Here is a 14901-nt window from a genome sequence, read left to right as displayed (position 1 = left end):
TTTGCTCAATAATTTCAGCATCTGCCAGCATCTCACCAATTATAACTGTAGTGTTCCAATCTTAATTTCTAATTCCTTCTGCATTTATTACTTGAAATTATGTAAGGAAGCACTGTCGCTTCTCCTCCACACATTTATTTATTAAATTATTGATTTATGTTAATATGAACTCATAGATATTCACTTTATTCTATGGATTCTAACCCAGCACTGTTATTTATTTCGTTATTCCAATTGCTCCAGCTATCCACTGGGAGGTTGACATCTGTGCTTTTTCAACATGGCTCTTCCTTTTTTGAACACTTCCTTAGTTCTGGCCCCACGAGATAAGATACTCTAGGCTCATCATGAATTTTCCCTCCTCCAGCCCTGTTTACTATGGACTGGCAGAGTCAAAGGAGCTTTGTGTACATTCTCATCTTAATTCTGATCCTTAATCCTTTTACTTCGTTAGATAGGTATGATTTTCTCCATTTTCAGAAGGATAAACTGAGGCTTAAAGAAGTTAAGTACATTATTCCATTCTCTCCAGCAAGAATACTAGTTAGGGTCTCTTGGACTCCAGGGTTTATGTTCTTTCTGCTGGGTAAAGAATTATTTCAGAAGTAAAACAAAATGTAGGTATTATCCACTTCAGCTTCCTCCACCCCTTTTTAGAGATGAGGAAACTGAGGCCACTAAATGAAAGGATCAAGATTTCTTCAACACTCAGAAGTTGATGGAAGAAATGAATGGAAAACCCTGATCTTTCAGCACTCAGCCCAGTATATCTTTATATTCCACAGTTAGTGATTCTTCTCAGGTGATTTTCATTGGTAAAACAACTAAAAATTTCAATTCATTATTGAAACTTCCTTTGCCTACCTTATGATCAAATATCATTTTCCATTGTGTTTGCCAGCAACCATGAATGGGATTTTGAGCCTGTGTCATTTTTATCTGTCAAGAAATACTGCATCAAAGAAAGAATTAAACAATAGCCCCTCATACTGCCCATACTGAAAATAAGTGACATTACCACGTTAATTCCAAAATTATCTCTTGTGCAATATAAATTCATTTGAAAATGGTATTTTCTGAAACAAAATCATTAATTTTTTTCTTCTCGTTTGTATGAGGCTGTTGCCGATTGACACGGCATACTGTTTACAGCAAACTTTTTTTTTAATAAATAGAAGGAATATGCTCTAAAATAATGATTTAAAAAGTATAGTAAATGCATGAACCAGTAACAGTCACTTATTATCATTATCAAGTATTATGTACTGTGCATAATTGTGTGTATTATTCTTTTATGTGGCTGGAAGCACAGTAGGTTCACTTCCACCATCATCCCCACGAACACGTAGTGTTGCGCTGCGATGTTACAGTGATTACGACGTCACTAGATGACAGGAATTTTCCAGCTTCGTTATGATCTTGTGGGACCACCGTTGTGTATGAGGTCCACCGTTGACTGAAACATCGTTATGAGGCGCATGACTGCATACTATGCCTTAACGAGGCTCCCTTGCTTCTTGAAAAGCAGAAAATAAGAACAAAATCCAAGCAACACTCTGGATCCACCATGGTTAAAACAAGGACATTATATAAAACAAGACCTGCTGAAACTAAAGAGGCTTCTTACACAAATGGGGCGGCTTCTGGTTATACCTGAAACACTGAAGAAAGGACCTAGGAACTTATGACAGGGAAGTCAGAGAGAGATGACTCTTAGAGACAGCAGCACGGATACAGAACCTGGGAGTGGAAGTGGGGGGTCGGCTTCAGTTTTTCTGCAGGATTATGGCTTAAAATTTAATAACTGTAAGCCCCCTAAATGCAAGTCTCACTCAACAGACCTCCATCCTGCCCACGCTGGAAACACTGTTCAGGTAGAGGCTTCCAACTTTGCCTGGCCTTTCTCATTTTCCCCTTAAGCCATGGCCGTGTCTCCTGTTAGAATGCAGCCACTGCTCTCCACGCCTGTGGATTCCAAGCTGACTGTGGTGTTAGTATGTGCTACAAAGAGCACACTTTCCAAAGAGACAGGTCCATTTCAAAATATGGAGATATGATTCTACAAATACTGTAAAACTAGCAAAGGCCTTTGGTAAGGTAGCTCTGACACCCTAGAAGCCCAGAGAAATCTTTTTTGATATTCTTCAAAAAGCAAATGTTCCAAAAAACAGATAAAAATACAAAGGAATAAAAAACACAAAAAAGTCAAAAGAAAAGAAAAACAAACAAAAATGTACCAAGTTTGCTTCTCTCCTATAACTGGAGAAGACAGAGTGGGTGGAAAGGATAAGATTTCATAGTGGAAAGGTGATTGGATTTTGATAGAAAAGGACAGAGGTCAACCAACTGTGGCCCCTCGGCCAAATCTGGCCCCGTGTAATGAACTGAATTGTTTCCCCGCTCCAATTTATATGTCGAAGCTCTAAGCTCTAGTGTGATGGGGTTTGGAGGTGGAGCCTTTAAGAGGTAAGTAGGGTTAGGTGAGGTCATGAGGGTGGGGCCCTGGTCCTGTTCGAATGGTAGCCTTATAAGAGAGGGAGAAACACCAGGCTCTCTCCCTCCCTGTGCACACACTGAGGAAAGGGCCATATGAGGACACAGCTGTCTACAAGCCGGGAAAAGCGTTCTCACCAAGAACCTAATTCACTGGCACCTTGATCTTAGACTTCTAAGCTCCAGAACTGTGAAAAAATTTCTATTGTTTAACCTATGTAGTCTGGGGTACTTTGTCATGACAACCTGAGCTGACTAATACAGCTCGTTCCTGTATACGAAGTTTTATAGGAACAGCCACACTCATATGTTCACGTATTAGCTGTGACAGCTTCCATGATCAAATATGAGATTGAGTAGTTGTGACCGAGACTACATAACCTGCAAAGGCCAAAATATTTACTATCTGCCCGTCACAGAAAAGTGTGCCAGCATCTGCAATAGAAATCTACCATATCCGATGAAGGTTTAAAACAGGAAAAGCCATCCCCGTGGGATATTAAAGGGCCAGTGAGGGGAAACTGCCTTAGTGGGCAGTGGACAAATTAGCACTGGCCTGATCACATCTAGGAGTGTCCTGGACTCTAACCCAGTCACCTCACACATGAGCTAAATGGTTGACAATAAACATTTGGAATGAGCAGTGTCTGATGAGTCTGATAGGACAGGTCAGTCATGACAGTGGATTAGAAGGGGAACAGATGTGGTCAAGGAAGAGTGTGGAAAGCAGTGAAGAAGAAACCAGGTCCCTTCTTTCTCTCTCCATAGCTGTGGATCATCAGGGGCATTGGCGGTGTCCCTGATGCAAAGCAGAATGGGAGCCAGGCTGTAATGCATCAGATCCCTGTGTCAGGATCATCTGAGGTTGGTCTGAGAATTTGTATTTAAGGAATGCCCAGAGAATTCTCTGCACATGGATGTCTGAACCACCGCTTGAGCAGCTCCCGCCTGCTGGATGGTAGCACCCTTCCTAGCCGGGGAGTGGGCGCATCTATGACCAGCCCCTTAGCGAAGAGCCTTGATGGAGAGTTTTTGCCACAGGGATAGCACCACACATTCGGGACAATAAAGACTTTTCACATCTGTCTGCTGCCAGCCAGGTCAGCCTTAAGGCTTCTGGGCCAGAACGCCAACCTTGGAACCATGTTGTCAGTCTCAGTAAAGTGGAATTCCAAAACTGATACCACTGCTGGGCTGGACCGACTTCAAGCAGAGTTGTTTCAGGCACGCTCAATCTGTGGCGACCCAGCTGTGTCTGAAGCAAGCAAAAAGAGCTGGACTCAAACAAAGAGAAAACACCATTTTTCTTCTTCCCCTCGTGTAATCAATAATTCAACCCCGTAAAGCAAGCCTGACACCTGATGGAGTGCTGGCTGCGAAGAAGGAGACAGGAGCCATCTAGCATCCACATCCACTTCTAACTCTTTCTCTCCTTCCTTCTGCCCCATCTCCTGGCCCGTCTTTGGTCTTCCTGCATCTGAACGCAATGCTCACATGTCTGCTAAAATGTGACCCAAACATAGTCCAAGAGGAATGAGGATGGAGTGTGAACAGCTGTGGGGGAAAAGAGGAGCCAGTCATTTTAAATATCAAAGCAAATCAGTTATGAGTGAAGTCACTGTCCCCTCTGAGTGACATAGCATGACTTGACTGAACTCACCAAGTAGCTACTTACGTGAATAAAAAAGTGCCCCAAAGACAGAATAATAATAATAATAATAATAATAATAATAATAACAACAACAACAGCAGCAGCAGCAGCAGCAACAACAGCAACAACACTTACATAGAAACTCCTTTGTGCTAGGCTATTTTCTGAATGCTTTATATATAGTTTACTTAACTTGGATCATTTCTAGTGTCTGTAAGACAAGGAGAACATGCAATGGCACAGAAATGTGTTTGTACCATCTATGTGGTTGTATGTCAATCCTAGTGTGTAGGGTACAAATGGTCTAATTCCCTTTTCTTTATTTCCACATTGATGTTTTCCGCATAATTCTTGGAAGTATAATTTCCTTCAGAGTTGACTATGACAGGTCCCAGGGGTTAGATACAATTGTTACAGTGAAATGAACGCCCCTGGAAGTAACCTCACATTTTTTTTTACCCTTTCCTTCATTCCTCGCCATGCCCATCATTCATATCCTAAATAAGGCAGATTAGTACTAACGACTTCCTCAGGGCGAACAATTTGTGATATTTTTTAAGTGAGCATAGCCACCCATCTAAATCCAAGAGCCCCCAGAAGGCCATCACCTCTCTAAAGACTTAAAAAGGATTAAAGTTTTAAATGTTGGGTGTCTTGATTAAATTGGTGGTAGTGGGTGATATGTTCCACAAGCATACTTCTGGTCTTCAGATTACAGCCATGAGAAATGACTTGGCACTAGCAGGACACATCTCTGTATCCCTGCAGGGTGGAGGGGCTGTGAGCTGGTCCAAGTGAGGATTAGCCCAGCCATATTGATGAACAGCCTTTCGTCAACCTGCCCAGGCTGCTAGCTCTGGTTCTGAATCCTTCTTAGCGATTTCTAGCATCTCACAGCCCTGTTTGTATAAACCAAAGCTTGGAGGCTTGTTTTAATTTTATATAAACTCTCTTATCCAGGCCCCACCAGCCTGGGAATAAAATTTCAGTTGCAACTAGTCAGAAAAGCACCCACTGTCATGGGACCTCTGAGCCCCCTTCAAACGATTCTTCTTTCTGTCTCCTTCCTCCCTTCATTCATTATTTATTGAGCCCTTATTATGTGCCAGGCACTATTCTAATTGCTAGAGCTACATTCTAGTAATAAAGATACAATAGTAAAATCAGCAGTGTATTAGAAGTGATTAAAAGGCATGCAGGGACATGGCATCCCTCAGCTACTTGGAGAAGGCTCTCACTCCGGCTCTTGGACACTGCCTTCTGCAGTGGCTGGCTGCTGAGAGCCCCAGGGCAGCCATAAAGCTGCAGGGAAACCTAACCCATGGCTAGTTACAGCCCAGCCACCACTTCCTGCCCACAGCAAGCGGCTGAAGTCACTCAGAACCGTGGTGCTCTTGACCAAACCCATCTGAGGTAAAGCTCCAATGCCGTGAAGCTGGGCTATACTCTGGCTGGGGTGGTGTAGACCCCTCTCTGCCACCTTGGTGCCACTGATGCTGTGTGCTCCAAATCTTAGGGTTCAGTGAAGTGGCTCACTCAGTTTGTACTTTTCATTTTTATTAATTTGTCATTACAGATGCAATCCATGAATTGATTCCCACTGTAAAACATTCAAATATCACAAATAAATCAAAAGCACTTCCTGACGATGGCCCAACCCTAAAGGGACTACCACTGCTCACGTGTATAGCTTTCTGGACCTCTCTGATTTTCTTTATGTAATCTCACATGCATAGCTATGTACACACACACACACCTACAGATATACTGCAAGAGCACATATTGCCTTGTGTTTTTTCCTTACATAAATGGTATATTTATAGATCATTTGGAAATTTATTTTTCTACTCAAGAACCAGCTCAATAGAGAAGAAATTCAATAATCAGTACATTGAGCCAGATCAGTATAGAGCTCTGTGCGTTCAACTGCTGCTTAACACCCCACGATATAAATGTATCTTTTCCTATTAAGGGCGTGCACACATGAAAGTGCATTTTGTTTCAAAGGGTAAATGCTGAGAAGTAAACCTGTTGGATTTGGCCTTTTCTAATTATTAGAGCCTTCTAAATTGCTCTTAGGCTGATTGATACTCCAGCAGGAGTCCATGAGAGGTTCCTTTCTGATTTACTTGCAGCTCCTCCTCTCCTGGGCCCAGATCTGAGCTCATGCAGGCTGGGTTAAAAGAAAAACAGAAAACGAATAGAGACACAAGTGCCCATGCCCTTTGACACTGAGATTTAGGCTTCCTGGCAACTCCTGGTAGCTCCCTTCTTGAGGGTATGTGCACTCCCAGAAGCCCCCTGGTGGACACAGCTAGGAAGAGACTTGAGCTCTACTGGGAAAGAAGAGGCATCTGATAAAATGATTCTTTAGGGCTATTATTTATTTCAGAAGGATAAAAAGTACTTAATCACATCGTTCTGATTTCAAATGACAAAAAAGGGTCTACAGTATTCTTTCCCACCCCTGTGGCCACCCAAAAGACAACCAATATTGTGTCTCTGTGTATTCTTCCAGAAATATTTTTATGCATATGTATGCAAAATATATATGTGTATGTAATTTTCACCATTTTTTCCCCAGTGGAAGCATATTATACCATGGTAGGCAATGAAGCAGAGTGCTTAAGAGCAGAGATTCTAAAGCCAGGAATCCTGATTTCAAATCCTGGCTCTACCATTTAATTACCTGTATTGCCCCTTAGCAAATTATTTAACCTCTCTCTGCCTGTTTCTCCACTTGAAAATAGTCATTATTGCTAGTGTAATTACAATGATTAAATTAGTTAATATTTTTAAAGCTCTTGAAATTGTATATGGGATATAGTAAAAAGAAGCATGGACACCTTCGTTAAGAGTTTTTTAAAAGAGAGAGAAAAAGGAAGGAACTTTCCATCTATATTTTTTAAAAAATATATTTGTATATATTGCAAAATGATCACCTCATAATCTAATTGATATCCATCACCATACATAGTGCCAAAAATTTTTTTCTCATGATGAGGACTTTAAGATTTTAGCAACTTTCTAATATGCAATACAATATTAGCGATAGTCCCCATGCTGTACATTACAGTCTGCAATTTAATTACTTTATAACTAAAAGTTTGTAGTTTTGGACCTCCTTTACCCATCCCCCACCAATCTGTTCTCTGTATCTATGAGCTTGAGTGGTGGTGATGGTTTTAGATTCCACATATAAGTGTCTTCTTCTGACTTTTAGCATAATGCCCGCCAGGTTCATTCATGTTGTCACAAATGACAAGATTTCATTCTTTTTTATGGCTGTATAGCATTCCATTTGTGCGTGTATGTGTGTGTGTGTGTGTGTCACCTCTTTATCCATTCGTTAGTCAGTGGACACTTAGGTTGTTTCCATATATTGGCTATTACAAATAATGCTACAATAAACACGGGGGTGCATATATCTTTTAGGGTAAGGGCTTTTATTTTCTTCAGATAAATACTCAGAAGTGGAATTGCTGGGTCGTATGGTAGTTCTATTTTTAATTTTTAATTTTTTTGGTAACCTCCTACTGTTTTCTATCATGGCTACACCAATTTACATTCCTACCAACAGTGCACAAGGGTTCTCTTTTCTCCACATCCTCACCGACACTTGGTATTTCTTGTCTTTTTGATAATAACCATTCTAACAGGTGTGCGGCGATAGCTCATTGTGGTTTCGATTTGCATTTCCCTGATGATTAGCGATGTTAAGCAACTTTCCTTGTACCTGTTGGCCATTGTATATCTTTTTTGGAAAAATGTCTATTCGGATCCCCTGCCCATTTTTTAATTGGATTGTTTCTTGTTTTGGGGGAGGTCGTTTGCTATTGAGTTTTATGAGTTCTTTATATATAAATGTTGGTTATTAACCCCTTATCAAATATATAATTTGCAAATATTTTCTTAAATTCAATAGGTTGCTTTTTTATTTTGTTGATGGCTTCCTTGCTGTGCAAAAGTTTTTAGTCTGATGTAGTCCCACATTAAACTAATAAGTTTATTTTTTGCTTTTGCTGCCTTTGCTTTTGGTGTCAGATCGAAAAAAGTCATTGCCAAAACTGATGTCAAAGAGCTTATTTTTTTCTTTTAGGCTTTACATCTTTGTGCAAGTCTTTAATCCATGTTGAGTAAATTTTTGTGTAAAATATAGGATAGTGGTCCAGTTTCACTTTTTATTTTTAATTTTTGCATGTGGCTGTCCAGTTTTCCCAACACTATTTATTAAAGAGGCTGTCCTTACCCCATTATATAATCTTGGCTCCTCCATCATAAATTAATTTAACATATATGTGTGGGTTTATTTCTGAGCTTTCCATTCTGTTCTGTTGATCAATGTATCAGTTTTTGTGTCAATACCACACTGTTTTGCTTACAATAGTTTTGTAATATAGTTTAAAATCAAGGAGTGTGATGCCTCCAGCTTTGTTCTTCCTTATCAAGATTGCTTTAGCTACTTGGAGTCTTTTGTAATTTCATACAAATTTTAGGATTGATTGTTCTATTTCTGTGAAAACTGCCATTGGAATTTTGATAGGGATTGCACTAAATCTGGGTAGTATGGACATTTTAACAGTGCTAGTTCTTCTAATCCATAAGCATGGACTATCTTTCTGTTTGTTTGCATCTTCAGTTTCTTTAATCAGTGTCTTATAGTTGTCGGTATCCAGGTTTTTTACCTCCTTGGTTAAATTTATTCCTAAGTATTTTATTCTTTTTGATGTAATTGTGAGTAGAATTAATTTAATTTCTCTTTCTGATGGTTCTTTATTAGTGCATAGAAACATAATTGATTTCTGTATATTAAATTTGTATCCTGTAACTTTACTGAATTCATTTATTAGTTCTAACAGTTTCATGGAGTCTTTAGGATTTTGATATATATGTCATCTGCAGATAGGGACAGTTTTATTTCTTCTTTACCAATATAAATGCCTTTTATTTCTTTTCTTTGCTAATTGTTTTGGCTAGGACTTCCAACACTGTTGAATAAAAGTGGCGAGCATGGATGACCATCCTTACCTTGTTTCTCCTCTTAGAGAATAGCTTTCAGCTTTTCACTGCTGAGTATGATGTTAGCTGTGGGCTTGTCATATTTGGTATTTATTATGTTGAGGTATGTTCTCTCTATGCCCACTTTGTTGAAGGTTTTTCTTTTTTCTTTTTTCTTTTTACCATAAATGGATGTTGAATTTTGTCAATTGCTTTTTCTGCTTCTATTGCTATATGATTTTTATCTTTCATTTTATTAATGTGTATAATGTTGATTTGCAGATGTTGGAACATCCTTGCATCCCTAAATAAATCTCATTTGATCATGGTGTATGATCCCTTTAACATGTTGAACTCAACAACACAAAGAAAGTATTATAGATTTTTACACTTATGTTCATCAGGGATATTGACCTGCAATTTTCCTTTCTTATGGTGTTCTTGTCTGATTTTGGTATCAGGGTAATGCTTGCCATGTAAAATGAGCTTGGAAGTATTCCATCTTCTATTCTTTGAAAGAGTTTGAGAAAGATTGGAATTCTAATTTAAATATTTGAGGGGGATCTCAGATCCGGCTTCTGATCAGCAACTAGATTCAGGCTGATTAGAAGCCAGATCCCCAAGCAGCTTTTAAAGAATGCAAATATATACAGTTCTATGCGACCACAAGTGTAAGCCCCACTGGCCACCAGAGCCAGGTGATCTGGAGGTATCCCTTGGGTGGCAGTTGCAAAATGTAGGGCTCCCCTCATGCATTATATAACTAACCTACCTCATCATCGATACCTTAGCCCTACAAAGTTAGGCTTAAAAATAAATCCTCTGCCATGTCACTAAGAAAAAATGCAAATTGCAGACCAGCATCTAGGATGTGATACTATTAACAAATGTGAATGCACACACACTTTATTTCTCCGTGGGCACATATGTAAATTTATGGAAACAGGCCTGGAATGAGGCATCCAAAAGAGTTAAGAGTGCTTACCTCTGAGGATGACCTGGGATTATAAGGGGTGGTCAAGGGGCATTTTCACCTTATCCGAATGTCTGAACTTCTTAGTGAAAAATATGTTCAGTAAATATTTTTTAATTAAAACTCGCTTAAAGGAAAAAAGTGTATTGAATTGCCAGATTATAGTGCTTTTAATATTTAAAAACAAAAAGGCAGTGAGTAAAACTAAATTTCTTAAAATGAGCAATGGATAGAAAATGCAGACTAAGGGAAATTTACAAGTGGGCAATGCCTACTTATAGTGTGTAACGTGTTCCTTAGAAATTGGAACACATCCTCTGTCCATGGGCTTTATCTTACCCAGAGCAGCTACCATACAACATTTTCTAATGGTGTCAGAAATCGGTCTTTACAAACATGTACTTATAGGAAAAAATGATATAAAATTACATGTTTTAATGTAAATTTAACTTCTTTACTTCCCACTTAGAAGTTTTAGGCAGTTCGATTCTTTCTTTTTTTTTTTTCTTTTTTTACAAGTATTTACTTTCTATTTTATTGCCCATCATTTTTTGTTTGTTTTTTGTTTTTTAAGATTTCTTTTAATTAGTTTCAAATATACAGTACATTGGTTAGGTATTTATATAGTTTATAAAACAATCCCCCTAATTGCTCTCTCTCCTTGTTTTCCACCTAGCCAATATATTAATGCTAACTGCATTCCCTATGCCATTCTCCCCATCCCTGTGACCATCTATCAACTACTAATTTGTACTTCTTTAACCCTTCACCCCATTCTCCCAAATCCCCCTCCCTTCTGTCCATCACCAAATTGTCTTCTATATTTGTGAGTTTGTTTTTGATTAGTTTGTTCTTTTTGTTCCTTAGATTCTGCATATAAGTGAAATCATATGATATTTATCTTTCTCTGACTTATTTCAGCACAATAACCTCTGTCGTTGGAAAGGGTAGGATTTCATTTTTTTAATGGCTGAGTAAAATTCCACTGTGTATATGAACCATAACTAGGCAGTTCAATTCCTTACTGTTTTTTCCAGCACCCAAAGCAGCCGTTCTCAAGGGGGAAGAAGGGGCCCCAAAGCAACACTTACAAATACACATACCTGCAGAAAGTCAGAAGAAAGATGCCCTGCTGAAATGTATTGTATCTCTCAGCTGTACAGGGCAGCAAAGAAGCTAGTCATTCACTTCTAGGTCTAACTTTAGTATTATATATTATATTATTTGACCAAAAATAATTGTCAATTATATCTCAAAAGATCATTGATAAAAAATGGCCACAACAGCCCAAAAGCTATCTTCAGAATAAAGCCTCCCCCTGACAAAGAAAGCAAAACACCATTTTTGTGGTTTACTGGCTACTTTGCTATACAGTAATATAGACTTGACCTCATGGAGCCAGAATACTAGGTTTAAATCCCAGTTGTTCCATGTTTTAGTAGTGTGACTGGGCAAATCACAAAACCTCTTTTACCTTTAAACACCCCATCTGTAAATTGCACATGATCATGGGGGCCTCCCTTGTAAGTTGCTGTAGGAAGTAAATGAGCTAGGACACCACGGCTCTCTGAAGAAAGCACTTAAACAAGCTTAGCTATTATCATTTGAATTGAATAAAACTTCCAGCTTTAAGAACTCATGATGGCTATGCTGCAATTTCGACATGACACAGGTGCTCTTTAAGGTAGGTCCTCCAGTCTTATCAGGAATCTCATTTCTGTGCCCACACAGTGTGTGTTAAGTGCTGACTATGTGATTCAACTTGGCAAGTGACCATATGTTCTAAGGGCAAAGCTCTTTCCCTGAGAATAAGGCTGTCCTGGGCACATGGCCAGCCAGGTCAGCCCTCACTAAACCCAGTGGACCTCTCAAACCTAGGAAAACTCAGGGCCCCTTCGGTAGGGATCTGATTTATTCCCACTGGGATTTGGTCTTTATTCAGAAAATTCTAGGATTTAATAAATAAATAGTCTAGAGGCATTTCTCCATGGTCACTTACAAAGTAATAATAGAAATAAAAGATCTTGATGTGTAGCTTGTGGTTCTCTCTGGCATGAGATAGTTTGAACAAAAAAAAAAAAAAAAAGGAAAAAACTTTATCTAGTACACTTTTTAAAAAGTGAACTTTAGTTTCGACAACTCTTTATTCACTGGCATAGCATCTCAAATAGCTTTTGGAACAATTCTGTCAAAAGTAGTGAAATGATGACTGCCTCCTTTACCACTTATCTCTTGTGTTTTGTGGAGCTCAGTGAAACAACCAGAAGCACCTCCCTGGCCCACCGAGTCTCAGGGCTGTGAGAAGGGGAAGGACACACTGGGATCTGGGCTCAGAGGGACTTTGTCTGTTGGCCAGTGCAGGTTAACCCAGCTTCCGTGGGTCTGTGTTGCAGGGATCATGTACCGCAAGTCGTGTGCATCGTCAGCGGCCTGCCTCATTGCCTCGGCTGGGTATCAGTCCTTCTGCTCCCCAGGGAAACTGAACTCAGTGTGCATCAGCTGCTGCAACACCCCTCTGTGCAATGGACCCCGGCCCAAGAAAAGGAGCAGCTCTGCCTCGGCCCTTCAGCCAGGGCTCCCCACCACCATCCTGCTCCTCAAGTTAGCCCTCTTCGCGGGACACTGCTGAAGCTGGAGATGCTAGCCCATCCTGCAATGTCCTTCTGGCCCTCGCTTTCCCTGCTTCACAAGGTTCTTCTGGGTGTCCTTAGATTCTGGGTAGGGATTCTGCATTCTCTTTTAGTTCCTTTGCAAATAATGAAAGAGTTCCATGTAAAACATTTTTGTAAGCTCTAAATTCAGTCTGAATTTTCAGTGTGTACTTAAAGGAAAGGAGAGGGTGGCTTGAAAGCCCCACTCCCTTCTGTAACCAGAGTGAAGGCCCGGCTTGCAGAATCAGCCCTTCGGAGACAATTCAGTGGGCATCTGCCTTTTCCAGGGCCCCTAGATTCTACTCCTGTCCCTGATGGGGGCACTGGCTATTTTGCCACTGCTTTGTGAGGGGAATGTCGCTTTTGTTGGAGGAGGGCTTTCGTACTTGACTTTCACACTTCATGTTCCTGAAAACCATTCTCTGCAGCAGAATTGTCTGGTTTTGTCTCCCACTTGGGCCCTGATGACTCGAGACTCAATTGCTGGGGCTCAGCCTCGGCCTCGCTCTGGAAAGTGCTTAAGAAAACCTTGTTAGGTCTCCTTGTAGAGGAATTGTGCCCGGAAGCAATGAAAATCAGTGGGCGGCGTGCGGAGCGGGCGCTGTCCGTGGTGGAAGAGACAAAGGTGCGCAGACGCTTCTCGTGGTTGGCGTGCTGCAGCGTCAGGTGGCAGCGCAGCACCTGCCCGAACACCCTGCGGAACTGCCGCGAGGACACGTTGTACAGGAGCGGGTTGATGACCGAGCTCAGGTAGAAGAATGTGTCCGAGAAGGGGAGAAGGATCATGTACGCCCGGAAGTAGGACCTCGTCCAGTCGTACTTGGGTCTGGCTGCAGCCATGATCCTCCGAACCTGGTTAGGCATCCAGCAGACGGCCAGCGTCACAACAATCAGCCCTGAGCAGACAAGAGGGGATGAGGAGGGATAGAAATACAGCATGAGAACAACAACAAAAAAACCATAAAATTTTTAGCCCCTCAGTTCTGTGCTTACTGGCCAGGAAATGGTACCAATTTTTCAATGTTGTCTTTGACAGCTTCTTTTGCCACTAGCAAAAAGAATTTAACACCGTTTCAAGGCTGGGGGCATTTGCTATGTTAAAGACCATTAAATGCTTTAGACAGTTTATTTATACCTGTTGATGCCTGTTAATTTAAACGTTTTCATTGTTGTTTGTGTATCCAGAAAGCATTTTATGTACTTCATTAATCTAGTTTTATCTTTGTTAAAAAAAAAAATGTATACAGTATAGCCATATCAGATGAAACATTTGTATTTTAAAGAACACCCAATGATATCTTCAAGACAAATGGAAGTGGCACCCCCTTGGGAATGAAGAAGCATATTTAGTGACACTGATGTTGCATTCAATTTCAAGGGAAGCCACTTCAGGACTAGCCCATCACTGAGGATGTTTTTTGGACATATATTTACTAGGTGTACACATATCTGTAAAGCACTGCTGTTTCTTTTCAAATGTTTTTAAATAAGACAGTTATCTAAAAACAATGGAAAATAAAAAACTCCCTTCAATTTCAGCTGTAACATGCTCATTGTCCTTGTGGCACTGAGCTCCAGTCTCAACAGACCAGAAATGAGACATGACTCAGTGGCCCCTCAAGTGGATCAAAAGCTGACTACATGGACATGTTTGCATACCCACATATCTGCATTCTGATTTACACAATCATTATTTCTATGACCTCTGACAAAGAAAAAGATTCTATTAGACCACAGACAACACAAGTTCCATGAACGTTTATTCCACAGTGACCTCCTCCCCCCCCCCAAATCCCCAATCAAGAAAAGTCAGATAACACATCTGTAGCACATTTGCTCTCTTCTCTTGGGTTAGGGGGAGGGCAAGAGGACAAGTCACCAGAATGTAAGATCCATGTGCAGAGCTGATATCTTAAAGCTATGTTTTAGATTTTCAGAACTGTTTCATCCCTCTCCTAAATTTGAATAATAAGGAAAATTTATTCACATTTTCAATCCTTCTGATTTTTTAGGAAACCACAGGGAAGCAGTTGTTGGCATTGACCCCTTCTTGCCTCTGGTTGATGGTAAATGTTTCATTAATAAATGCTCTGGGAAAGACAGCCATGCTTATGCATCCAGGCTTTGCACTCTCA

At 40.3% G+C, this 14901-nt stretch overlaps 2 protein-coding genes across 3 annotated transcripts in view; one reads left to right on the top strand and one right to left on the bottom strand.

Annotated features, from left to right (window-relative positions):
- Nucleotides 1–14299, top strand: part of LYPD1 (LY6/PLAUR domain containing 1) — a 30771-nt gene extending 16472 nt beyond the window's left edge. For both annotated transcript variants that reach the window (XM_039874586.1, XM_039874585.1), the window contains one exon: nt 12509–14299. In XM_039874586.1, coding sequence (XP_039730520.1) covers nt 12509–12744 — 236 coding nt within the window. In that variant the 3' untranslated portion in view covers nt 12745–14299. The remainder of the gene's footprint in view (nt 1–12508) is intronic.
- LOC120611983 (G-protein coupled receptor 39-like) lies at nt 12230–13729 on the bottom strand. Its single transcript, XM_039874584.1, has one exon. The coding sequence runs from the start codon at nt 13703–13705 to the stop codon at nt 13160–13162; it is 546 nt and encodes a 181-aa protein (XP_039730518.1). The 5' UTR covers nt 13706–13729; the 3' UTR covers nt 12230–13159.
- Nucleotides 14300–14901: the final 602 nt, after the last annotated feature.

Source organism: Pteropus medius, unplaced genomic scaffold (genome assembly GCF_902729225.1).
Source record: "Pteropus medius unplaced genomic scaffold, Ma_sr-lr_union100, whole genome shotgun sequence".
Classification (NCBI taxonomy): Eukaryota; Metazoa; Chordata; class Mammalia; order Chiroptera; family Pteropodidae; genus Pteropus; species Pteropus medius.
This window is presented reverse-complemented; position numbering and strand designations above follow the sequence as displayed.

Bases quoted from the DNA above. Each gene is read 5' to 3' on its own strand.
- LOC120611983 (XM_039874584.1), bottom strand. From the start codon at position 13,705: ATGCTGTATTTCTATCCCTCCTCATCCCCTCTTGTCTGCTCAGGGCTG.